The 25820-nt window shown below is 36.0% G+C and overlaps 1 protein-coding gene across 2 annotated transcripts; it reads left to right on the top strand.

Annotated features, from left to right (window-relative positions):
* Positions 1-214: 214 nt before the first annotated feature.
* On the top strand, positions 215-24003 carry NCAPG (non-SMC condensin I complex subunit G). Of its 2 annotated transcripts, none has more exons than XM_053976642.1 (21): positions 215-355; positions 946-1155; positions 2044-2272; positions 3525-3670; positions 4572-4656; positions 7773-7965; positions 8656-8805; positions 10890-11030; positions 12044-12167; positions 12912-13001; positions 13146-13325; positions 13764-13874; positions 14400-14519; positions 16030-16266; positions 16592-16773; positions 19415-19589; positions 20047-20208; positions 21027-21198; positions 22258-22344; positions 22783-22858; positions 23666-24003. In XM_053976642.1, exons 1-21 carry the CDS (start codon positions 245-247, stop codon positions 23790-23792), a joined length of 3108 nt encoding a protein of 1035 aa, XP_053832617.1. In that variant the 5' UTR covers positions 215-244; the 3' UTR covers positions 23793-24003. The 2 variants fall into 2 exon arrangements, with proteins under 2 accessions (XP_053832617.1, XP_053832618.1); XM_053976643.1 differs by having other exon boundaries at positions 292-355; positions 1014-1155.
* Positions 24004-25820: the final 1817 nt, after the last annotated feature.

The raw sequence follows: 25820 nt of genomic DNA, 5'->3' as shown, positions 1-25820 counted from the left end.
AGGAATGGCGACGCTCCGCGCGCGTTCCCGGCCAACGCGGCCCATTGGCCGCCCGCCATCGCCCGCCCCGCCCGGCCCCCGCCCCGCCCCCAGCGCGCAGGCACGAGCGCGCGCCCGTGCGGCTTTCTCGCGAGATCGGGAGCTGCTCCCGCGCTCGGTTTGAAGCTGCGCGCGCGGAGGCTGTGGCCGTTGCTGGCGCGCGCGCGGGGCTGTGAGGGGTCGGTCCCGCAGCCGCTCCTCGGCCATGGGAGCCAAAAAGAAGCTGCTGCAGGTCCAGGAGGCCTTTCAGCTGGCTCAGAAGCCTCACCAGAACCACGCGAAGCTCGTGGTGGCTCTGAAGAGCACTTATGCTCAGGTACGGCTGCCCTCGGGCGGCCCGGCGCGGGGGGAGCTGAGGGCCCCAGCGGGCTGCTCCGCTGGTCCCCCGGGGGCAGGGGCCGCCTCCGCAGTGTTCCCCTAAAACGAACACCAGTGTGCCTAAGGAGAGCCCGCGACTTAAAAACAAACAAAAAGAGCCCCCAGCCCTCCCCAAAAAAACCCACCCAAATGCCGCAAAACCAGGCCGCTGAACTATTCTGCACAACTGTCTCCTGCGAACGCGGCGGTGAGAGCTGCCCGCAGGTGTTGGTGATGCCGCGGGAAGGTGTTCGGATACTCGAGATGTGGGTGTGACACAAGATATAATGGACGGGGTGTTGATTGTCGTCCTGAAATCTGTCGGCCGGGTGGAACCCCGCGGTTGTAATTTGCCTGCTGTGGAGTTACAGCAAAATACTCACTGAGGAGGGCACGACAGCGGGTGTGCCCCGGCTGCTGGCTGTAGATCTTTAAAAATTTAAATTCAATTGGAAGCTGTAAGCCCACTTACTTTATTTTTCTGTGGTACAGCTTTGAAAGATGAACCGGATAGTTATCTTTTGTTGTGGTTTGGTTTTTTTTTCCCAGTTGGATGATAAAGAAGGCTTTAATGAAAAATTCATTCACTTCCTCAAGTATGCTATGATAATCTACAGGCGGGAACCAGCAGTGGAGCGAGTGATCAATTTTGCAGCTGGATTTGTTACTTCGTTCTATCACATGGAGAAAGAAGATGGTAGTAATGAGGGAGAAGAAGATAATTTACTTCTGAATTATGTGTTTAAATTTCTGCTTGAGGTACAGTTAACATTTATTCTTAAATGTCTAACATTTCTAACATAGAAAATGGAAACTTTTTGCAGTGGGGAAAACTTGCTGGTACTTGACAATACTTAAAAATCAGAACTTAAAAAGTGAAAGCAGAACAAAGCTAGTGCTTGACAAGTAACATCATCCCCATTCCCCCACACAAAAAGATCGACCAATCACACACAATAATCTAACTACTGGATTTCAAAATGGGCCTTTGAGAAAAATGAAAGTTCTCTTATATGGCTATCAGATATGTCACTTATAGGCTTTGCTAGAGGTATATTTGTAAGCATGAAATTGTAGAAGTGTGGTGGAAATTAATTTATACTCACCCTTTGATAGCAAAAATATTAGAAGATCTTCTATACAACTGTGGCTGGCACATGTATTAGTCCTTTCTGCTTACTGCAAGTGTTACATAGAAAGATAAACGGTTCCAACAGCATGGACACACAAATAGAATTACATTTTCCTAAACTATTGATTTGCCGTGGAAAGATTATGGATCAGGCCTAAGATAGCTAGTCATAATTGCTAATGTGGTTTTTTTTCTTCTAATGTTTTATGGAGGCAGAGTAGTAAGTTGGCTAATGCACTGCAGGCTGCATGCAGTGGTCAGCGTGTTGCTTCCTTTGTGAAGGCACTGCCAATTTTCTAGAGTTGCTGGTCTAGGCAATGGGCTGTAATTGCTTTTCACTTCTGTCACTTTTTGAGATTAAAAATAAAATTAAATTGGAAAAGCTTTTGAAACATAGAAATGCATATTTCATTTATTCTGTAGAATATTAGGCACTTAGATGTGCATATTAATAGCCTTATGTTGGAAATGAGAAAAGTGTGATTATAAGAATACCTTTTTTTTCTTTCCCTAAGTCTCACAATGCGAACAGCCATGCAGTTAGGTTTCGAACCTGTCAGCTTGTTAATAAGATTTTGGGAAATATGCCAGAGAATGCTGAGATTGATGATGACTTATTTGATAAAATTAATGAAGCTATGCTGATTAGACTTAAAGATAAATTTCCAAGTGTGAGAATTCAAGCTGTCTTGGCCCTGTCAAGGCTTCAAGATCCTAAGGATGAAAACTGCCCTGTTGTTAATAGTAAGTAGTATTGGTCTCTCTCATTTGTCTAATTTACCTTACTTTAAAGTATTTTAAAGTTTTTTTTTTTTTTTTTTTTTTTTTTTTGTAAACTGTGAAACTCTTTGCTTGAGGAGATGGAAGATGCAAGTGTTATGTGTGTTCAAGGGGAAAAGACAACTGTTAGGAGAGATCTGCTTAGACAATCATACTGGGCTCAGGCTGCTATGTGAACTGAATGTTGAAGTAGGCTTGTGAAAATGTGTTGTGTAGTAGAGTGGAGGTATAATACGTGTTTGTTCAGTTCTTGCTCTCTAAGGACCCTTTGGTACTGTTAATTGAATTAGTACAAAACTCTTCTTAGAAGAGTAGAGATGATAAACTACTGTTGTCTCAAATTATGATCACTTTTATAGAAGAGATCACCATCTCTGCAATGCAGGGATCTTGATGATGTTTGAGGGTTTCTTTGTGTATTGTATGATTCTTGACTAAGTTGCTACTTCCTTTGCCTCGAGGTAGACAAAGTGTAGTTTGTACCAGCAGAGTTGATATGTAAATTGTGCCTTAATTAATCTCTACATATTGCCTTTTGTGAAGAATTACTTAATTGGAGTTTTCTGCTGTTAAGGTAGCTTCTTTTAAATTTTATTTTCTATGTGTTGTTTATAGGTTACTTATTTAGGAGCACATAAATTTCATAGTAAATCATTGTCTTACAGAGCAAGATGAATTCATGTATACTCTGATAAAACTAAATTTATAGCTGCTTTGGATTTTGAATAAGGTTCAAAAATATAATAAAAGAGTGTGAGGGATGTTAGGGATTTACTGTAGGAGTTTTGGTAGGCTTAATGGAGATTGCAATTTTCCATTTATAGGAAAATTTGAGGATCTACTTCAAAAGATAATGAAGAAGTACAACTAGTGAATAGAGGTCTTAAAGAGCCAATATTTGGAAATGTTTTTTTTTTCTGCTAGTAAATGACAAAGTGGTTGTTTATGTGTGGGATCTAGAGCAGTAATTTTTGGAGTTATTAACTGAGGATCTTACTTATGACTGCAAACATTATTTCTTTTGACATCATAGCTCATCATGTAGTTACCATAAAATCTTGGAGTTGTGACCCTGAGCTGCTTCCTAAATTATCAGCTCTGCAGGGGCAGGAGAAGGGTTTTGGTAACAACTGCTGATGTTATTTTTAAAAGTATTTTCTGTTTTTCTATGTTTCAAACTCATCTGAAAGCATTATTATGACTATTTTATTTTCAGTTTACAGCACGTTGCTTGAAAATGATTCAAACTCAGATGTGAGACGTGCCGTGCTGTCATGTATCGCTCCATCAGAAAGGACTTTGCCAATAATTGTAGGCCGCACCATGGATGTAAAGGAGGCTGTCAGAAAGCTGGCATATGAGGTAAATTGGATCACTTATCATTAATTTCAAAGGCTGACTTAAGAAAAATACTTTAAATCTTTTATTATATTTCACTTAACACTAAGAACAGTTAAATAATTTATTTTCATTTACCAAAATTTTGAGGGGGGTGATTTAATACTAGTTTTCTAGTTAAAACTGCTGAATTTGACTGTAGAACTTGCTTGATAGAAATTACTTGTGTGGTAGACTGTCTGTTGAAGATCAGGTAGTAACAGTATAAATTATGTATGCAGTCTCTTGTTTTTTCTCTATGCATTTTGTGATGTTACTGAAGCAAATTTGCTTCTCTGTTATTACATAGTGGATGTTAGGACCACAGCAGTAGTAAAAAATGGCATGGTTTTGGTATTGCAATTTTGGGAAGTATCAACTGTTACTCAGGTTTACATGCAGAGGTAAGAAAGTATGCTAACATGTCTGTTTCTTATGTAGGCATCTTACAGGAGATCTTGAAACAAAATATTCAATTTTTTCACACTGAACCATCTGCTTATTTTATCTTAGGCTAGATTGGTTTTTTCAACTGAATCTCTGTCAGTAGGCTTTTTAAGGAAAGTACTAAGTTCTGTAATTTATTGTAGGTATTCATTACCCTGTGCACTTTAAAGAGAGAGGATAGTTTTCGTGTCCAGGTGTTGCATTCAAGCAGAGCTGATGAGCTTTTAAGCTATGTGTTAATTTTGTTGTTTATTTTACTTTACATTTTCTTCCATGCACAAGTATCTGATGGTTAATGTGTTCGTACAGTGCTGTTGGTATAGGTATTAGAGGTTTCTATTGATTTAGGATTTATGTGGATAGTTAAACTCAAAGTGTAAAACCATAGGTAGGTTATCACATGTGGAAATGTATTTTAATGTCTTAATATTTTTTTCAGGTTTTGGCAGAAAAAGTCCACATGAGAGCTCTGACAATAGCACAGAGAGTAAAATTGTTGCAACAAGGACTTAATGACAGATCTGGTAAGAGATCACAGGTTTCTTAACATGTTAATACTAATGTTTAAGAGAGAATAATTTCTAATGTGTTGGAGTGATGTTTGCAGAAGCTATGATGGCAATAATGAGCTTGAATGGAGTAATGAGGTATCAGGAAGTGTTTAGATACATTAAATCTGCTTGCTGCTTTGTTTTTCAAGGCCCCTTATAGTGAACAAACCAGAAAAGAATTGCACTTTCAAAAAACCTGAAAGCCAATGAGCTTTAAAATAGGACCAAATGCTATTAAATTTTTTTTAAAAAGTAATTAAACACAGAATTATAAAAATGTAATTAATTTGCTGTATTTGGAAATGTTACATTACAGATATTTTTGTAACTAATAAATGTATTAACGAATTTAAATGTGAACATTAATATCAGTTTGAAAATATTGCTTATGTGCTTTCAGAGAGAAGTCTTCTCAGCTGGTTATTTTTTTGTTTAACTTTTAAGGAATCTTTGACCCTTATGCATTTCACCATGTGGCAGCTTTATTCTTTTTAATGTCTTTTATACTGTATCACTCTATAGAAAGAGCCATTCAGAATGTATCCATAATTGTATGGGGTGGTGTTGCCAAAAGATCAAAACATCACCTGCATCTGAGCAAGACAATTTTGGCCTGCCTGCGTAGAACACTGTTTTGGTTTTTTTGTTTCCCCCAACAGCAGCACAATTGTATGCATGAATTTCACAGTAGAAGCTACCAGTTTTACTGAGTGCTGATGTGAAACCCCCTACTTTGATTGGAAAGCCTGCACTAAGTTGAATTTTACTCTGAGAATTTCCCTTGCTGACTGATATGCTGCTTGGGAATTGTGAGAATTATGATTTATGTGGATATTCACTTACAAAACAAGACTGAAGTACTGGGGACTAGATCTCTTTAAGGTGTGTCATGCATGCATGTGTTTTATTGATCTATTGTTTTTGGCTAGCTGGGGTTCATATTCTGTTCTTGACAGGAGAGAGAATCAGCTGAGTCCTTTTTTGTGCTGAGTAGAACTACATAGAAAGACCATGTCCTTCTGTATAGGAAGTTTTAGTCACTTTGCCACGCCTATCCTGAATTGGCCTGTAGTAGCCTACAGAAGTTAGCTATGTTCTGTTTCTGAAGTCCAGCACTGAAAAACCCATGTTCTGAATTACTGTTTCTTACTGATACACTCGTTTTCTGTTTTATCTAACTAGTTGCTGCTTGTCTGCTGGCTACCACCACTCCCCCATTAATCCTTAGTCTTGGGAGATACTGCTAAGCATGAATTCATTTATCTTAGTAATCTTTCCAAACTGAGGAAGAAACTACTTTCCCTAATTTTTCATGTGATCCTTCGCTTGTCAGGAGCAAATATTTGTTGTATTCCCTTAGAGAGAAAGTACAGCCTTTCTATGTGGCCTGTTTTTTGGTGACCTTGATGTGTTCAGCATAAAGAAGTGTGTGTCTTCTTTTATGATCCAGGATAGATACTTTCTTAGTGTCTGTCTTTAGCTTAGGATGATTTTACATCCCAGCTATTGAGGACTTTTCTTTTTCTTGACATCACAGGGGAAAACATCTGCCAGGGTTTGTAGTTTGACTGATACCATATGTTCTTTGCCAGGTAAGATAGGTTGTTTTCCAAACTGGCTATTCTATATTGCAAATATTGCAAATCCTGTAACCTTGAATATATATATCTTTATTGAATTTGCCCATCTGGGTAACTCCTGAGCTAGCAAAGCGAGGAACCTGCTCATTCAAGGTACCTACATTAAATTTTGTATGTTCTTCCATATTGGCTTCAGAACAAGGGCTTATAGTTAGATAAGGTCTAGAATACATAATCCACATTCTGCTTTGTTATGCTTTTCAGGGTGAGTTCAGCTCTCATTGTACTGTATTCTATTAGTTTATGCGTTTCACCTTCTTGGAGAGGTTTCTTATCCTTAGGACTGTAATTTAGCTTTTTCAAGGCCTTTTTACAGTTCTTTTTGAACTCTAAACTATATTTAAGTGCTGTATTTATTACCATGAGTTACATATAAGAGGAAAGATGAATGTTGTTAGTGTGTGTGTGTATGTTGTTTCCCTTATACTGGATATTGTTTTCTGAAAGAGCCTAAGAGTAAAATTGTTTTCCTTCCTAGTTATTATGTTTTTACCTCCATCAGACGCAACTTTTCAACTTACCTGCTTAAGTCTGGGTAAATGCTTTAATGATGTATATATTCTGCATGTTCCCATAAATACTTTTTTCATTGATAAAATAGTACTCTATTGATCCAGGAACTGGATTCTTGTGGCAGTGTTGAGTAGGGAGTTAAAGTATCATATGTAAACTTCGTAACCCATTGACATAATTGAAATAGCCTGAGAATTTTGTATGTCAATTCACATGTAGTATCTTGCCTCCAAAAGTGGCTGATTCCTGAAACAGAGCAAGTACGTAACAATGCTTACCCAGAATATTTGGGACTGGAGCATCTCTGTTACGAGGACAGGCTGAGGGAGCTGGACCTGTTCAGCCTCGAGAAAACTGGGAGGGGAGCACATCAATGTCTGTCAGTACCTGAAGGGAAGGTGGCAGGAGGATGGAGCCAGGCTCTGCTCAGTGCTGCCAAGTGATAGGAAAAGATGCAATGAGCAGAGACTGATGCACAGAATGTTCTGCCTGAACATGAGGAAGAATTTATGTACTGTGCAGGTGACCAAACACTGGAGCAGGTTGCCCAAAGAGGTTGTGGAGTCTCCCACACGGGAAATACTCAAAAAGTGTCTGGATGCTATTCTGTGATTCTAATTTTGATTATTTCTTCTACAGGAGTTTGTAGGATTTCTGGGTTGAGATGCTGTCTTTAAAATTAGAAGTTTTTTTGGATAGAGTTTTTTTTTTTTTAATTCCCTGTGAGAGGAAAACTTACATTGCCACAAAAAAGTGTGTGCCCTAGGTCGTTCTTGCTCAACAGGGTTTTTCTTTATTTAAGGTAACGTTAAGTTTAACTGGATAATAGCTTCTTTTGCAAAAAGACTTCTATAGAAAAATGTTTTGTGAAAGTATGTTTAAAATTTGATATTTTTTAAACTTTGTTTTAAACTGTTTGAATTCCTGTATTATTAGATGTTGTAAAGGAAGTAATGAAGAAGAAGCTACTTCAAGCCTGGTTACAATTCACTGAAGGGGATGTTTTAGAATTGCTTCATAGACTGGATATAGAAAACTGCCCAGAAGTGGCCATCCCAGTACTAAATGCTATGTTTTCATTATATCCACTTCATGACATTGTTCAGAACTGTAAAAACCTTGACAGCAGGTATGCAGAGCATTCTTCATTTCCAAAAGACGAGTATTTTGTATGAGAATATAAAACTAAATTCCTTTTAACCTCTTAAGATACTGGCCCATTTCCGCTGTAAGAAAGTTATTTCACTATTATTGATGCTTTTTAAAGCCAGACAGGCCCACATCTATAGCTTTGGAGTGCAGTGCATGTAGCATCTACTGATTTCAAAAGCTGTATTAGCTTTTGCATTTGACATACTATGATTGCTACTTCATTGTCTCAAGATCTTGTATTAAGAATGGAAGAAACAATTCATAGAAGCTGAAAAATATTTTACTGCAGTTTTGCACTTCTGTGGATTAATGGTGTTCAGTTTTCCAGAGTTGTGCAGTGATAACAATGTTTCATAAAGTACCTGGCTGGTTGCTGTAGAAGGTCTGAAGGGTTGGGCAGTATGTTTCTGCAAACTGGTGTGAACAGCCTTGAGTTAAAATACTGAGAAGGGCAATGTAGTGAATGGCTTGTGGAGCTCTGTGGCCTCAAGAGAGAGGAAGTTATTTTTCTCAATCTCTAACTATTTCTGTGGGGAATACCTTTGATGGGGTTTTATTTGCATTTTAGGAAATAATATTTATTTCTTATTTTCTAATACTTCTGTGTATTTATTGTTTTAGATTCTTGTATTCATCTCTTCATATTGCTTTGTCTATTTTTGTTTAGAAAGCTGATTCCACAGGAGGATTTAACAGCTGAGAATGTGTTATATTGGAGATGTCTTTGTGAATATCTAAAATCAAAAGGTGAAGAAGGTGAAGATTTACTAGAACAGATTTTGCCAGAACCAGCTATATATGCAGATTATTTATTGAGGTACATTGCATTTAAAAATAAATCTCTTACCACTAAAGTAGATTTTTTTAAATTAGAGGATATTTCTTTTATTCAAGTGTTCACATATCCTTCAAACCCAAAATTGTGTTTGAAGAGGGATTTTAGCTTTGCTTTTTTGAAAATATTTTTGAGAGATTTTTTAGAGCTTGCAGAAACTGACACTTCTTCCATTGTTGTCATTTGTGAAAATAAAGTAAAATTTTGCTGCTGTCCCTAAGAGAAGCATTTTTAAATTGAAACTTCCCTTGTCTTTTGCCTGCTGAGGCAGGCATGGTTCCTAAAAACTTATGTTTGAAGGCAGTGACAGAGCAAAATGAGCCAGTTACAGAAGAGTTATTTAACTGGAGGGTGCAGGAGGCTGGAAATGAATGTTTTTTAAGGCAATTTTTTTGCTCAAATGAAGAATGGCAATTTTATTTTCAATGGGGTGCTTGTTTGTGTGTTTTGCTTGGGTTTGTTTTTTTGTTTTGTTTTATTTTTTCCTTGTTTTTTTTGTCTTCATGAGATTCTTTAGTCTTAACATAAATTTTGAACAGAATTTGCTTCTGAGCATTGATAAAGCTGGGAAATGTTCACTGAGGTGTTGTACCTGAAAAACATTGAATCTTCCTGAAATGATAATAAATCAGATTTGCTGAAAAATGCGTTGTATTGATAGATGTTTCAAATTAAAAATGTGCATATTCTTTTCTCACTGTACTGGGTGTAGTATACTGGTAGTGATTGCAGAAGCCATTGCTACTTTTCAGTGTGGAATGTGTTAACATGTTTCATAAACTTTTAATAAATGAAGCATCTGTGCTTCCTTAGTTTTGAAATGTATATCCAGTCGGGTGGGTATAAATTTATTCATTCATTATGCATTTAACAGTCCATGAAACATTTATTTTCCAAAAAATCTGTTCTTCAAGAGAACATTTGTTCTGTTTTCATCCAATCTTACTCAAAGTGCCTTCCGTTACATTATTCTTGAGGGTGAGGCTAAAATTAATCAGGTTTACTAGTAATTGTTTATGGTATCAACTGTTAAACCCCTCATTGTTGAGCTGTTGTTTCAGGTAAGATTTTCACTTCTCGATCTTCTGGTGTACAGTGTACAATTATGCAGTGCACTGTGAGGGTGTTGGTTAGGAGAAGCAGGAACATGCAAGTCATGGGGACAAGTCATTGGGACTTCAGAAAAAAGCAGGATTGTGAGCTGCATTTCCATATCCACTGTTACCTGGTGCAGGTAACATTATTAAATGATCAGAAACAATTTTCATTTCAGATCTTCTTAAAATAGTAGTTACATGCAAATTTTTTTTTGTCCTAAATTTGAAGAAATTGTGAAAATTTGCTAAAAATAACAAGCTGTTACTGAAAAGTATCTACAAAGCTGAGGTAGAAAAAAGCATCTTTTTCACAGTTCTTGTCAATATTTGAATTGTATTTTGTGATATGGAATTTTGTCAGTGATGTTTCACTCTGGATTTTCTGAACATGCATAACTCTCACTGATAGATAAAATTTTGATAAAAAAACAATTGAGTCTAGAAAAATGAAGAAATGGAACAAACTGGTCACACTTTCCATGCTATATAGCTGAATGTATCTGATAAGAGATTATTAGTCTGTGATAACATATTTAATCAGATAAAGAAGTCACTGTACACTTTCATGATTGTTCCTAAGATGTTACCTTTATGCATTTTTACAGAACTGAAATCACATGTAGCATTACTTGACATTTCATGTTTCCTATTGTATTACATTCACAAAAGGGTTTTTTTAAAATGAAGTACATTATTTTGAAACTGTACATTATCTGGTATAAATAACTTCCTGAAAAATAATCTATGAAAAGAACACAATCATTAATTTTTAGGGTTTGTACCTAAAAATTAGGTACAATTTGATTATAATGTAACCATTTCATTATACAGGACAAGAAAGTGGTGTGGTTTTTTATTGGGGTGGGGCAGGAGTGGATAGTTGGATTTGTTTGGAGTGTATTTATTTATTATTTATTACTGTCCAACAGTGAATCTGAATGTAATTATATCTGTTCTGTTTGGATTCAGTTATCTTCAAAATATGCCAATTCTCAGTGAAGAGCAAAAAGAAGATTTTAATTGTTTTGAAAACCTGATGACAAAAGAATTCATAGGCCAGCAACTGATTCTAATCATAGGCTGCATGGATACCATGGAAGAGGGAGGAAGGTAAACTTAAATATCAAATTTGTGTTATTAAGCTTAAGATACTGATGCCTGAGGACAGGCATAGAACCTCTGCTTGGAAAAGAACCTGATCAAACAGACAAAATACAGTTCTAATGCTAGCTGGAATAGAAAGCAGTCTCCTTAGTGGAATTGGTCCCAACATTGTGCCAAGTATTGTCTGCTTACTTTTATGGAATAGTAAGTTCTAATTCAGAAGTTTGTTAGGGAAAACAAATTCAGTTGTTTTCATAAAGTATTATTGAGATTATGAAAATACAGAACTGCTCATTTGGAGCATAGTATGTAAAAAATAAAGGGAGAAATGCATACTGCTTCACAACAGATGACTTGTAGCAAGTAGCCTGTTTGTTTCTTGTGTTTTTAAGCTATAATCTGCTAAGGCCTAAAAGACTACAAATATCTTAGATGCCAGGGTAAATTGTGTTAACTGAGTCATGCTTACAATTTGAACAGCCTTTTGGTGTGAAGTAAGAAGAGCGAACATGTCTGAAAATTCATACCATCTCAGACATTTTGTGAAAACTTGTAGTTATGATAGTATAAATACAGCAGTAAATTCAAACTCTTAGTGGAATGTGTAAATGTGTGCCAGATTGGCAGGATAGTTTAAGTTGTATTTTTCTTTCTTTTTTTTTTTTTTTTTTTTGGGCGTGTTTTTTTTGTTTGGTTTTTTTTGTTTGTTTGTTTGTTGTTTTTTTTTTTTTTTTTTGTTTTTTTTTTTAGTTTGCAGTCAGATAATTTCCATTGATACTGACTCTTTCTGCTGGTATGACTTTTCTTTGGACAGTAGGGACATATGATTAAAAAAGTAAAAGGCAAGCATTGCTAAGTAAGAAGATACATTTGGCAGTTAATGTAGCTATGGAAAAAAGTTTCATACTGTATTATGAAGTCTTCATCACAATATCTCTAAGTTGGTAGGGTAGTAACTCTTACATCTTCTATTTTCTTGAATAAGCAAACATTGTTTGTTTTTTTTTTCTCTAATCCAGAAAGCATCTGCTAGTTATTTTACAAAAGATTCTCATTTTACCTTCAACTTCAGCAGTACTTATACCTCTGCTTGTTGAAAGATTGCTCAGTATTGTTAAGGATGAGGACAGAAGGATTCAAATTGTAAGTAATTGTAAAAGCTTGTTTTCTAGTCTCAGTCTTCCCCATAAATCAAACAGCCTTTATAAAGCATTGTAAAAGAAATATCAGTATTTAAATATTGTCTCCTTCCCCCTTGGTTTTTTTTGGATTGGTGTTTGGTTTTTTTGTTTTTTTGTTTTTTTTTTTTTTGTTTTTTTTTTTTTGTTTTTTTTTTTTTTTTTTTGTTTGGGTTTTTTTGTTTTGTTGGGTTTTTTGGGGTGGGCAGGGTTTGTTATTGTTGTTTGTTGTTATTTTGGTTTTAAGCATAGCTGCATTTTGTGGTTTTCTAGAGACCTTTATGTTTAAAGATATGACTGGTGTTGTAAATGCAGTCCTCAGACTAGGAAAGTGTTACACTTCAGTAGCCTGTTCCAGAATACTTTATCGTACTAGATGCAAAGTGTTTTGACAAAAACATGCAAAGTGAGGATGATGTTGCTTTCCAGGTTTCATATTTCTCTTCCCTCCTGTTAAATTAGATAGGTACTTAAGGTCTTCTTGTTCCTTGCTTACCCAGCTGGATGGGAGAAAATGGGATTGAAATGTGCTCATGGTAACATGTGTTGTCAAATTGAGGATTATTTACAGGGAACGAGCTGCTAAGAGAAACTGCATGGATGTGGAATACTTTTTCCAGAAAGATAATATTTTAAATTTGGAAAAGTTAAATGCTTAGTACATATCTGAACTGCAGTTAATGGCACTAATACACTGTTTTAACAATAGATTGCAGAAATTATATCAGAAGTTCGTGAACCAATTGTTGCAATTGACCAGCCTATTGATGCTGCTGAAATAAGAAAGCGGGAGCTAAAGGTGAGCAGATTTTAGTTAATAAGAAAAATATGTTTTAAGTTTAATCATCCAGAGTTTTATATAGTAGGTTAGTATTGGCTAGTGTCAATAGGGTTAATACCACAGAGGTTACTATGTTAATTTTCTTTTTACTTTGTATTTCAGCTGGCTGAAATAAAAGTGAAACTTTTTGAAGCAAAACAAGCTTTGGAAGAATGCATTACTCTTCAGGATTTTAATAAAGCATCAGTATTAAAAGAAAAAATAACTGAGTTGGAACACACAAAAAATGATCTGATAAAAACCACAGAGCAAACTGAAATTAAAGAAATGCGTGTGGAGAAGGTATCTTCCCTTCTTAAGTGCTGGTTAAGTTTTAAAATTTATTCTTAATTTTAAAAGAAAATGTAGCTTGGCCTTGTCTCAAATACATTTTAAAAATTGAAATCAAACATTTATGGTATTAGTAGTCTTCTTTTGCAATTATAGAAGCCAATAGTATGCTCTAACAAAAGATAAATTGTATAGAAGCTGATGGTATGCTCTAGAAAAAACAAATTGCAGTCTTGTTGTTACTCTTTTTACTCTTAACTAACTGAAAACATAAAAAGGAATTTATTTTGATCATAGCTTATAGACAGATGATTAATATTCTTGCATCACAAATGCGTAGTGGACAGGAGAAGTTTATTTGGGTAGGGACAAATTATGATTAATGGTCCCATTCTGATCATAGCCACCATTTGTATTAATAATGTTTTTCTCTTTTCCCTGAACTTGAAGAATGATCCTGAAACACTGTTGAAGTGTCTGATGATGTGCTATGAGGTTCTGAAGATCATGTCTCTTTCTAAAGGAATCAATCCAACCATTAATGAAATCATTCCATCTCTGGTATGTAGGAATACAAAATAACTTGAACTCCTTAGTAAATGCAAAAATATTAAATGATGCCTTTGCATTGTTCATACCGTATCTAGTCTGTTTTTTCTTTTGTGTGGATTTTTGCAATTGTCTTCTCAAAACCATTTTAAGTACATCGCAGTGGCACCTGTATTTCGTAACTTGGAACTGGGTATTGTTTCTCTGCAAGAATGGTAATGTCTTATGAAGAAATGTGTAGGCTTGTTGTTGTGTGTTGGTTTTTTTGTTTCCCAGAGTGATCAACTCCATTTTGTTTGAAAACAAGTATTTATTAAAAACACAAAGCAAAACACTCATTATTTTGTTGCTGATTTCAAACAACATATTCAATCCTCTTCTGTTTATATCTAGATAAACAGAGTATTTGGTTGTTGCCATTTTCCAATCTTGTATCAAAATAAATTATTTTTAATTTCAGGGTAAGCATATTTTAGTAGTCAGTTTTATTTTCAGTTTATGTATTTTGTCTATGAAGTTTAATATTATTGTTTTCAGATACTTCCAGGTGTAACTAATGTCCACCCAGCTGTGAGAAATATGGCAGTTCTATGTTTGGGTTGCTGTACCCTTCAGAACAAAGAATTTGCCCAACAACAGCTTCCATTGCTGTTACAGGTAAAATATCTGACGAGAAATGAAATTATGGTCTTTGTGACTTAGCAAATAAATCTAGTCTTGTATCTATAACAAGCTATCATACATAGTAATGTTCTTTGAGAACCAGTAATTCCTGATTTTCTGAAGATCTGGAGAGTGTGGTTTCCTGTAGATTTTTCTGATGTCTAATAAGATTCAGTTTATTTTGGTAGTAGCATGTTTTACCTTTATAAGGTCACCTGTTGTCTTAAAATTTTCTAGGAGTTCCTTATCTTTAAGGTCTTACTTTCTCTTCCAAATCTGGGTGAAATCTGTTATGTATTTGTTACTCAATACAGGAAAGAGAAGCTGTAGAATTCTTTAAGCCTTCCTTGACTGAAAATGTGTCTGATGGTTTTCACATTTCTGTTGCATACTTCCCTGTGATATTGGGTGTCTGATTAAAATTCTGAACAATTAATATGTTTATATTAAGGATTAAGGAAGAGTTGTTAACTAGAGGATAAAGCTGTATTCAAACCAACAAATAATAGCATGGCCAAACATCTGTGGATATGGAGCATGTTGGATGCTGTAATATCCACAATTCCCATCCTTGTGGTGATTGTTGTGACACCGAGCTAATTATATCAAATATGACACTTGTTAACCCTGGTTGTTGACCCTGGCTTTGAGGGAAGTGTGGGTAGCCACTGTGCTCTTCTAAGAGTGTGTTCAGGCAGATACGGAGAAATGACAGCAAGAGTTGAACTGATGTGCTTAGCTCAGACAAGATAGTAGAGTTGTCAGTCATAGTAGGAGAACTTCAGGTTCCTAAAAAAGTAACATTTACTATTGTTTTTAACTTGTCTTTGAGTATGTCACATTTAAAAAAAAAAGTTTGTTTGTAGAGGATTTCAGTTACTTTAGTAACTTAAATTTTTGAGTTAAGTAATCTATCTGTAGGTACTAAGTCCCACAATCTCTATGTAGGCTGCTAGCAGAAGCACGGTGTTGGGCTAAACAGATCTCTGGGCTAACCCATGATGCATGGTTTTACTTACATGTTATTCCCACGATAATACATATAGTAACCTATGTAACTTTGACTTTTATTGCTCTCTTGGTCCCTGTTGTCTTTTTACATACTGTGATTTTAACTAAACTGTACTTTATTTAGCTATATTTCTGTAATGCCTAACACTCTGCAGCTGCCACAGGCAAACAGACTATGTTTGTCCAGTGTCTGTTTATGAGTTGAACAATAAAAATTACATCTCATTCATAGATGTTCACTCCATGCGTGAAATTAATTTGATTTTATGTAGTGCAAATTGCATAGGTGACTTGATAAATTATTTCCCAGATGGTATTATCAGTTCAGGTTTAAATTTGTATCACACCTTCCTAAAGTTTGAAAATTGGTTCAAGTATTAGAAAAAATTTCCCAAAATTATCAATCTTATTGAAGGAAAAATCTTATTATGCTTAATCTCAAGATTGGTGGTCTACTGGAAGATGATATATTTCTTTTCCTTATTAAACTTAGGTTTTACAAATAGATAACATAAAGATAAAGCTCAGTGCTTTAAAGGCAATCTTCGATCAACTAATGCTGTTCGGAATTGAGCCTTTTAAAACCAGAAGAGACAATGACTCTCAAAGTGAAAGTGCACACATTAGAACTGAAAATGGTGAGGATGAAAGTGAAACAATAGAGGAAGAAGAGGAGACTGCCACAGTTCACAGCCTTCTGAAGCTTCTTTCTGGTTTCTTAGACAGTGAGGTAAGGAATATTATAAAATTTGCCTTAGTTTTGTTTTAAAATTATTTTTGCAAATGGCTTATCCCATGTGGTTGCCTGGGAATATTATGTGATGTGAATTGAAATTAATGGTCTAATATTCAAACACCTGTCCTAGAAAATGACCACAAGTTTGTCACTGGTATAGGCTAAGATTACCCTTGAGCAGCTTTGCATTCTATTTGCAGGTGGAAATACGTGAATGTAGAGAAGTGATTGCTAACATAGGATATAGGCTATTACAGTAAAGTATTAGTGAAAAGCATTATGGTTGGTGTATTGTGTATATGATGAGCTCTTTCTTCAGTATTCAGAACTTAGGACAGAAGCTGCAGAAGGCATTGCCAAGCTGATGTTCTCTGGGAGGCTGATCAGTGCCAAGCTCCTTTCTCGTCTTGTTTTGCTGTGGTATAATCCCGTGACTGAAGAGGATACTCTGCTCCGACACTGTCTGGGAGTTTTCTTCCCTTTATTTGCTTATGCAAATAGGTAATGCTCTTTGTAATTTGTTATATGACAATATACATTCATCTGGCAGCTTTAGGAACCTTTTCTTAGTCTTGCTCTAGTACAAATGGTACAAATGCAAATTAGATTTAGACATCTAATTCAGCCTCCTATGCCTATTGCTTTTGAAAATACATAATCTCAACCTGTGACCATTCTGAAGACTTTCCATTAATTCCCTGTTACCCCTGTGGCTTCCCATGTTGTTTTGCTTTTTTTTTTTCTTTCCTAAGCCTACAATTGAAACTCTTCTCAAAAAGAATGAATAAAATTAATTTAAAAATATGTGCTTTACTTACTTATGTTGAGCATTACAGGTAGGCTTTGAAGTGTCACTAAGAAGTAGCTAGCAGGAATGCTTCAAAAGAAAATAATCAGTGCCCAGCAGTTATCAAAGCAGCAGGCTGCTGGGTTGTGGTTTGGGGTTTGTTTTTGAACCAAGGAATACTCCAATTTAAATTCACAGCATATTCAAATCTCTTGTTTATTTTGGTGGTGGACGAAAGAGGTAGAGAACTTATGGAAGGGAATAAGAGCTTAAATAGCAATTCTCATCTCTTTTTACCTGCTGCTGAAAGCTTACTTTTCAGTAGCTGCTAGTGGTGTTACCAAGTTAGAACAAACTAAGATTTATCTGCTTTTGTACAGTTAAGTTTTCATTTCGGTGTATTATGTTACCTTATCTATTTTTCAAACCAAATTGAATTAAATTTTTGTGGCCTATATGTTGCCACATTAAGAGGAGTAGTACAAAGGGGAGTTGTCTTGAAGAGGCAAAAAAACCCTAAGCAGTGTGGTATTTGCTGTTGTCAGAAAAAAGCCAAAGAAAAATACCCAGTTTATTATAGAATGGGGGTTTCCCTACTCAAATTCTTATGAAAGTAACAGAAAAATTGAGTTAATGTTTCCAATATCTCTGATAATTAGTAATGAATTTAAGCTTTTAACATTGATAATCTTTTACTTGTGAATGTCATCTTCTGATGCTGTGAATTTCATTCTCTTTTTTTATGAGTTCTAGTGATTGCCCACCTGAGTATTTCCAAGTCATTTGCAAATGAGGCAATTTCTTGTGGCATCTCATAGATGATTGTGTTCTTGAAAAAATACACGGTGTATGTGTTAAGCAAAAATCAGAAAAATCTGTGGAGAAAAAAATCCTATGTCTTAGTCTGGCTCATTGATTAGAATCTCTGTTTAGCTAGGGAATCTTATTTATTTTCTGTCTCAAAACATTGTCTGCATCTTGGATCATAAATAGTCCATTTTAAGTTGAGTAAATTTACTTTCTTCAGTGACGGATACTGTATTATTAGAAGCGAATTATTAATACCAGGTGTAATTCGGAACTTGTCTGCAAAGTTGCCATTCATGGGTAATAAATGAGATTTAGTGGAGGCTCATACCTAGATTTGGTACTAATCTCTCACTGAATTTTAAAATTCCATTTGTTTTCTGGGTGCTGCTCTGTTAATCTTTACACCTCATCACAGATATAATCAAGAGCTTTACTTTTTGAAACGAAATATTTGAACTCTGAGGAAGAAATTTTGATCCTGACTTTTTAAATAATCTGTAATGTTGGATGGGTGATATGAGATGCTAGAATAGGGACAATTCTTATTCATGGACTGTTTTCTATAGTGTATTAAACTTGCAGGCAGCATAAGAGGAGAAGCTTCTGCTTGTGCCTGTGTGTTAGTAGAGATGTTGGGTTTTTATTTTCATTTGCAAGGAATAGTCTGAATGATACTTCAGTAGTACTTGAGCCAATATAAAGTCTTGAAGCTGTTGAAAGGGAGAGTTCTTGCTTTGGTTCTTTTGTAGCCAATTGTAGTGCTCAAAAGGGTTTTTTGGCAGCTGGTTTGGCTCCATAATCCAGCAGCAAATAATGAGATTTTTTAAAAACTACTTGCTTTCTTGGTTTTCTCCTATAGTTATTTGGGTTCAAATAGGAAGTTAATACAAATATCAGTAAGAGTAAAGGCTTCACTTCAACTGTACCTTGTACTTTTTGACATCTTACTTGTTAAATTGTTTTGACAAGTCTTGTGGAACCACACTTCTAGACAACTTACACAACCAAGTGAAACATGATTTTTAGGCTTGCTTGGCAGGAGTTATGAACTTTTCTGAGAAAAAAATCACAAGTATTTCTTCCAAAAATCTTGTTAACCACTGCATACTTTTTTTACCAGGTTTTCTTGCTTTCTTATACAATGAGAAGTATCCCCAAAGAAAAATGCTAGCAGAAAGGAGGAATGAGCAGAAAACAAGAATTAATCTATGAAAATGAATTAGACACATGTATTTATGGAATTTTTTTCTCTTGTTCTTCAAGACAGAACATGTATATCAGTTGAGTTTTCAGTAGTAACAATGAATGTTCAAATTCTTCAGAGGAAGGAAGTGTTACTTAAAACTTGCTTGAAATACCATCTGCTAAAGTTTCAGATGGTACTTTGAAAGAGTTTTAATGTTTTGATCTTTCTGGCTGTTGCTTCCAAGTTTAGCTGCTCCCACTTTGCTTTGATTGATCTACCAGGTCAGTGAACTTTCATCATGGAAGAGAAAACTTAATTTTCTCTTATTATGCTACTAATACTTGACTTCACTGAAACAGGTCTAACCAGGAGTGCTTTGGAGAAGCTTATCTTCCAACTCTGCAAACACTCTTAAATGCTCCTGCAACATCACCTTTGGCTGAAGTAGATATCGGTAATGTTTCTGAGCTGTTAGTGGACCTGACCAGACCAAGTGGACTGAAATGTCAGTCCAAGAAGTCTCAGGACTATCAGGTACAATGAGTTAAACTGTAGGAAAATAGTACTTGTGTCAGATTAAGAACTACTCCCCCTTAGTTTACTGCTACCTGTCAGGGCCTCTCTGGGTTTCCAGGTGTCAGCAGTTGGATTAAATGCGTGCTTGTTCAGGTAATGAAGTTTTTTAGTTTGACACTTTCCTCCCCCTTTTCCTTCCCTTTTCTTCCCCACCCTATCCCGAATTTCCCCTCCCTCTTACAATTAAAAAATGCTAGTAGGAACTTGCATATGGCTAATTGTTTATATTGTGGAAGATATTTATAAAAATCAGTTGGTGAATGTACTGAAAATAGTGCATTTTAGGAAGATGTTTGCTGTGTAAAATTAGCCAACTGTTTAAATCAGATTATTCTCACTGCTCTTTGTAAATAGTCTCTTGTAAATAGTTTTGTAAAGAGCAAAATTACTAATAGCTAATTTCTTTCCTTTGCAGGAGTTAACAGTGCATGATACTTTAGCCACGAAAATTTGCAATGAAATCCTGGCAGATCCAACTGCACCAGATGTCCGTATTTATGCAAAAGCTTTAAATTCTCTAGAACTCAGTAGTTCTTCTACAGAGAATCTTCTGGTGTTGCTCAATGAGATTCAAGAGGTAGTATATAAATAATATGGTTCTTACTTTTTTAATCATTAGTAGTCTAATATTCTGATACCCTTAAAAAGGGACCTTTTGTTTACGATGACCATATGACTGGAATTTATCTTCTAACCAGTTTTGAAAATTAATTTTTGAACAATTTACAATAATATGAGCTGATATCACTGCATAAACCATGGACAGTAGAAGCAGCTTGAAAAACAGTGTGCCCGACTTGATACATTTGCAGTACAGTAAGTTCTTTTGATAACTGTGGTGTAGTTATTTTTTTAAGTTAAAATAAAATTCAGTATTGAGTCTTGCAGTTTTGCAGCTTATCTTTAGTTAATTATTAACAGCTGAAATTTTACACCTAAACTTATTGTATAATAGGAAGCTCATTAGGCAGCATGACAAGGATGATTGATTTAAGATGAAGTGGGAAAGAATTACAAGAGTTTTACTTTGTTGCTTTTATTAATATGGAAAAATATTGAAATTTGGAAGTGTGGCACATGAACACAATGGTACACAGAAATGTTGGTAAGAATGCTGAATCCATGATGGGCATATCATCCAGTGGAAGCTGTACTCTGTGTCCAGTTGCTTTAATTTTTTTCAGGTTTTCTTTTAAAAAAAATGGGGAAAAAAGGTATTTTAGTGCCTAGTATTGATGGAGAAAGTTTTTCTCCTTTTAGCTTGACTGGTCACTTTCATATCACACATTGTATCCTTTGTGCAGTAATTTCACCTAATCCTATTAGTAGGCAAATTTTATAGATGAAATACTTGTAAATTTAAGTAGCATTTAACATTAAATGTCTGCTCTCCAGAAAGTGGAAGATAAGCCATGTCAAAGAGCTATTGAGAAGCTCCAAATGAAATTGAGCAAGGATCCTAATGTGGGCAAAAACCACTCTGAAAGAACTGAGGAAACAGGTCTCTCTGAAAGGACACAGGAAAAAGATGTCACATTGTCTCAAAATACTGCTCACAATGAAGAAGGTAATTCAGGAGGGGTGTAGTACAGTAGCATGTGTACAATTCAATAAATTATTTAGATGGAAATAAGAAGTAATAGGACTTGGGAGATACCTCCAGCTCCCTCAGCTACTCCCTGTATCACTTGTGCTCCAGACCCTTCCCCAGCTCCACTGCCCTTCTCCAGACTCACTGCAGCACCTCAATGTCTTTCTTGCAGCGAGGGGCCCAGAACTGACAACGGGATTTGAGGCGTGGCCTCATCAGTGCTGAGTACAGGAGAATGGTCACTGCCTTGGACCTGCTGGCCACGAAGTCTCTGGTGCCAGCCAGGATGCCACTGCTGGCTCCTGCTCAGCTTACAGACATTCAGCTGTTAGAGCTGGTCCCTTACAATATCAGTGTCCTCAAATGGAAAATCGCTGTTCCCATGCTCATGGTCTTCTGATTCAGGGGACTAGGCAGCCTGAGGTGCATCAGTAATATTACAGAATCAAGCAAATAAAGCACTGAATGACTCTGCTTTTTTTCTCTAGTCAGTCACTTAGGTGACTGACCATCTTCAGCAAGTGTTCATCTAGTGTTTTGTTTGGATTTTCTCCTCCTTTTACTGTACTATCAAAAGTCCTTCTTTACTATCTCACAAACACTGACCAGTTTCAACAGTAATTGAACTTTGGCCTTCGGTGCCTTCTCCCCACATGTATGAACCACAGCTCTGCCATCTTCCTGCAAAGCCTGACCTTGCTGTCAGAGATCCTGCAGTTCCTTTTTTCTCTTGAGCTCCACAAGGAGGTCTCTGTTTAGACAAGCTGATCTTCTGTCCCACTTGCTCAGCTTCCAACACAGTAGAAGGAGCTAAACAGTTGTCAGGAATAGTTTATATATTATTGACCTTTGCTGGGGTGGAGTTACAGCTGGCATTTTAAACTTCCTGTTAGCTTTATTAGCTAGTTTCTGGTTTAAAGAAAAAGTGGGGTTCAATTGTGTGGCTTTTTAATGTAAGAGCCAAAATTTAAAATACTGGTATTTAAGATAATCAAGTTTTAATTTGAGTTCTGTGTGTGTTATTCTGTTTAACAGAAAATAATAAAGATGCTCTTCATACTCCAGTTAATGAAGTTAAAGAAACTGCAAAATTAAGATCTACAAGAAACAAAACTGGCAAAGGTACAGTGACTATAATATTAGTTGTTTTTAGTAAAATAATTTCATGCTAACTTTTTGTGAATGTGTAGATGGGAAAGCCATTCACACTGTGTTGTAGATTTACAGTTGTATTTGTTAAAAAATTAAAGTAGTTTGTTCTTTGGAAATTTTTGTGCTGTTAGCCTCTCCCAATAACACAGATTTCAGAAAAGAGAAAAGGACTGACTACAGGCTTGCAGATAACCTAGCCATAGCCACTGACAGTAACGTCCAGGTGTTTTGGGAGAAGTAGAAAATTGTGGGGTTTTTGTTGTTGGTTTTTGTGACCACGTTCTATCAGTGCAGACTGCATATTTCTGTTTCAATGCAATATCAAACACTGAGGAAAAGTAGATACAAAACTAGTTTAAGAAAATAAATGGTATCAAGATATGAAAAAAGACTTTTGCTTATACTTAGGACAGCGGAAAGCGTCAGAAGTGAGGTCTGTGAGCAGAAGAAAAACTGGTGCAAGTGTAAAACACGGTCTTGAAAGGTAATCCTCGTCTCCCCACCATCAAAACTATGATGTCTGTTCTAGCAAGGAAATTCAATTAAAATGTTTTTCTGTCCCAAACATGTATGTTTTGATACCCTCTGTTCTGAAAAGACTGATAAATATTTAAGGAAAAAAATTTCTTCAAACTGGCACTTTTGAAATAGTAGCAGGTCCTGCCAAGAAGCCTGTAATATTTATTTAACGTACTTTTTGTGTGCTAAGTCAACAGATATTCTAGCTGGAAAAATTCAGATTTTTGGTTTACATTATTGCTCTTCCTCCAGTTGGTTTTTCCTGGCTTTCTTAATCTGTTCTGTGGAAGTATAAATTTTTAAAACTTAAATTCTTTTTCCCCCTTGTTGTCCAACATGTAGGTGGCAAGCATCTAGAAATGACTGAGAAGTGAATAGAGTGAATGGATTTTTTTCCCTTATGATCTTGTAGGATATAAGCATTAAAACAACATTATCTTTGTACTTTTCAGCTGTGTTCAACTCTTTCTTAAGCAAGCAATCCATTTATTGTGGAATTTATTGTGACCAGGGTTAGTCTCTCCCATTTGCCTATTTGGTGTGTTTGCTTTGATTCCATCCAATTTTGCTTATTTTGCAACTGCTTATCACTTGGTTAACTTTACTGTTACTGCTGTATCACTTGAAAACACCAGTATATTCTCAAAAAATAAAAAGTGTTTAATTGTTAAGTATTTTTGCTCTTTAAGACCATGTTTCAAGTTTGTTCCTATAAAAGCTCTTCAGTTTCCTTAGTCTTTTTTACCTAACTCTTAAACAATCTATGTTTCAGTTGTGCTAGAATTCCAGAACCAGTCCCAGTGTCAAGTTCAAGGCCTCAGAGACGAGCAAAAACTTTGGCACTGGAGAAAACCCGAATGAATCTTTCAAGACTGTTGAATGAGGAAACGGATGAGTGAAGACAAGAGAAGAAAGTGCCTTTGTCAGCACTGGTAGTTAACATCAGACTTGAAAATAAGATTTTTTTTTTATTGCTAGTCATATTTACTCCTTTTATATGAATCATTTATAATTCTACATTTCTATATTAGTTTTTTTATAGATGCTTGTATTTCTTGTATTTCCTGATATAAAGTCCCTCATTCATGTAATAAAAATGGATTAAAATATTACCTGAATGAAACTTGGATGTTTTTTCTTTTACTTTGTAGACAAGAATGCATCTTACCTGCAAATACAAATTGCTGTTGGTGCTAAGTATTCCATAGTTAAAGCTGTTTTGATATTTAACAGTAGCAGAGAGTGGTTGCTTGCGATGGCAGCAATTTTAAATGTACCTACTTTTATGCACCTGCTTTCTTCATTTTTATAAGGTTTTATAACAGTAAAACCTGGTCATGCATGTATTTACTATGCATGTTAATGTAAAATTGAGTTGCTCTTAATTGGGACTTCTGCATCCTGCAGGTGTGTGTCCACTTCATTAAACAATATCAAAGTGGTAAAACTGAGTAACTGATTTTACATACCATACTGAAAATCTACAGATGCTGACCTTGTTACATAGAATCAAGGATGTGCTTTTAGAAAAGCATAAAAATATTTGTGGCACAAAATAAGATCTGGTAAGGAAAGGAGTATTTAAGTACAGAAGGGGCAAAAATGAAATCTTCTAAGGTCAGTGTTGTGTGTTTTTTAAGTAGTATCCAGTTGTTATTTCTTTGTAGCTCTGAAGTTCTAAACACATAGGAATGGTCAGGGGTTGCAGAGGACAGCAGTCACTGAGTCACCGCGCTCACTCAGCAGTCACTGTGGCTGAGCAGTTCACTCGCGTCGGAAGCACTGCGGCAGCCATGTTCGTGTCACAGTGGGGTCATTTCGGAGCGGGGGCAGCAAACTCCATTCTTTGACATGCACGTCTCAACTACTGATGCCAAATGCAGCTTTCTAAGGAATTTGCATTTTAAACAGGTAAATATGCTATAAATTATCTTTGGTAATTCTCAGAAATTACTTAGGGACACATGAAATTTAGTTTTCCTAAAGTGTAATGCTCAAACTATTATGCTGTTTCCAAGCTTGCATATAGGAAACAGAGGGATTGTGTTGCTTTTCATCCTTTGCAGTTTTTGTTGGAAACTTGTCAAACTGCAAAATGCCACAACACACTTTTGTGATGATATTTGCTCTATTTAGAAGCTTCTGTAACTGTGATGAATTAATTTTGTAATTTTAAACACAATTTTGAGGTCCTGATCTCCCTCCTTTGGTAACTTTTAAAACCCCAAATTCTGTTGTAGTATGAGTTTGTGTACATGCAGGCACTTCAGAGATGTTCTCTGTCCCCTTGAATGCTGCCTGAACATAGTGGAAATGGGCAAAGGATATAGTTGTTTTTCTCAGTTATAAGACCTTCCTTGGGGCTTTAGTGTTGGGGATTTTTAAATTTAAATTCTCTCTCATCCTCCCTCTCTTGAGTAGTTTGTTCTTTAAGTACTACTACACTTGGAGCAACTGGTGCTAGTCCACTCTTATTTTTTCTTAAAATGAATTTTGAGGCAAAGCAGGAGCAATAATAATTCATAAAAGCCTCTGGACATGCCTTCCTGAATAAGACTTTAGTTTTGACTTCTTGCTGTTCTATTGTGCCTTGCCACATATACAGGTTCTGTCTCTGGCATATCTTGCGAATGCTGGACTGTAAAGATGAGGTTTCCCTCAAGTCACCTCCCAGTCTGTGGATGCCTCTGCTGTGGATGTGGCTTCACTGGTGTGTGTTAATAGAAAATAGACTTTGTCTAAGTGGAGGCCTCTGGGGCTGGTGTGGAACTGGAGTTCTGCCCAGTGGGAGAGGCTGAGGAAGCTGGGCTTGTTGAGCCTGTGAATGTTGGGAGGATCCCCAGTTACCTGCAAGGAATCCAGTAAAAAGATAAAATTGGGCTCTTTGTTGCATGAGAGGATAAAAAAACTGGGTATAAATTATGGGT

Source organism: Vidua macroura, chromosome 4 (assembly GCF_024509145.1).
Source record: "Vidua macroura isolate BioBank_ID:100142 chromosome 4, ASM2450914v1, whole genome shotgun sequence".
Lineage (NCBI taxonomy): Eukaryota > Metazoa > Chordata > Aves > Passeriformes > Viduidae > Vidua > Vidua macroura.
This window is presented reverse-complemented; position numbering and strand designations above follow the sequence as displayed.

Excerpts from the sequence above, each read along its gene's own strand:
- NCAPG (XM_053976642.1), top strand. The coding sequence starts at position 245 with ATGGGAGCCAAAAAGAAGCTGCTGCAGGTCCAGGAGGCCTTTCAGCTG. Across the intron at positions 2,273-3,524 it reads AAACTGCCCTGTTGTTAATA|TTTACAGCACGTTGCTTGAA; the intron begins GTAAGTAGTATT and ends TTTTATTTTCAG. Across the intron at positions 22,345-22,782 it reads AAGAAACAAAACTGGCAAAG|GACAGCGGAAAGCGTCAGAA; the intron begins GTACAGTGACTA and ends GCTTATACTTAG.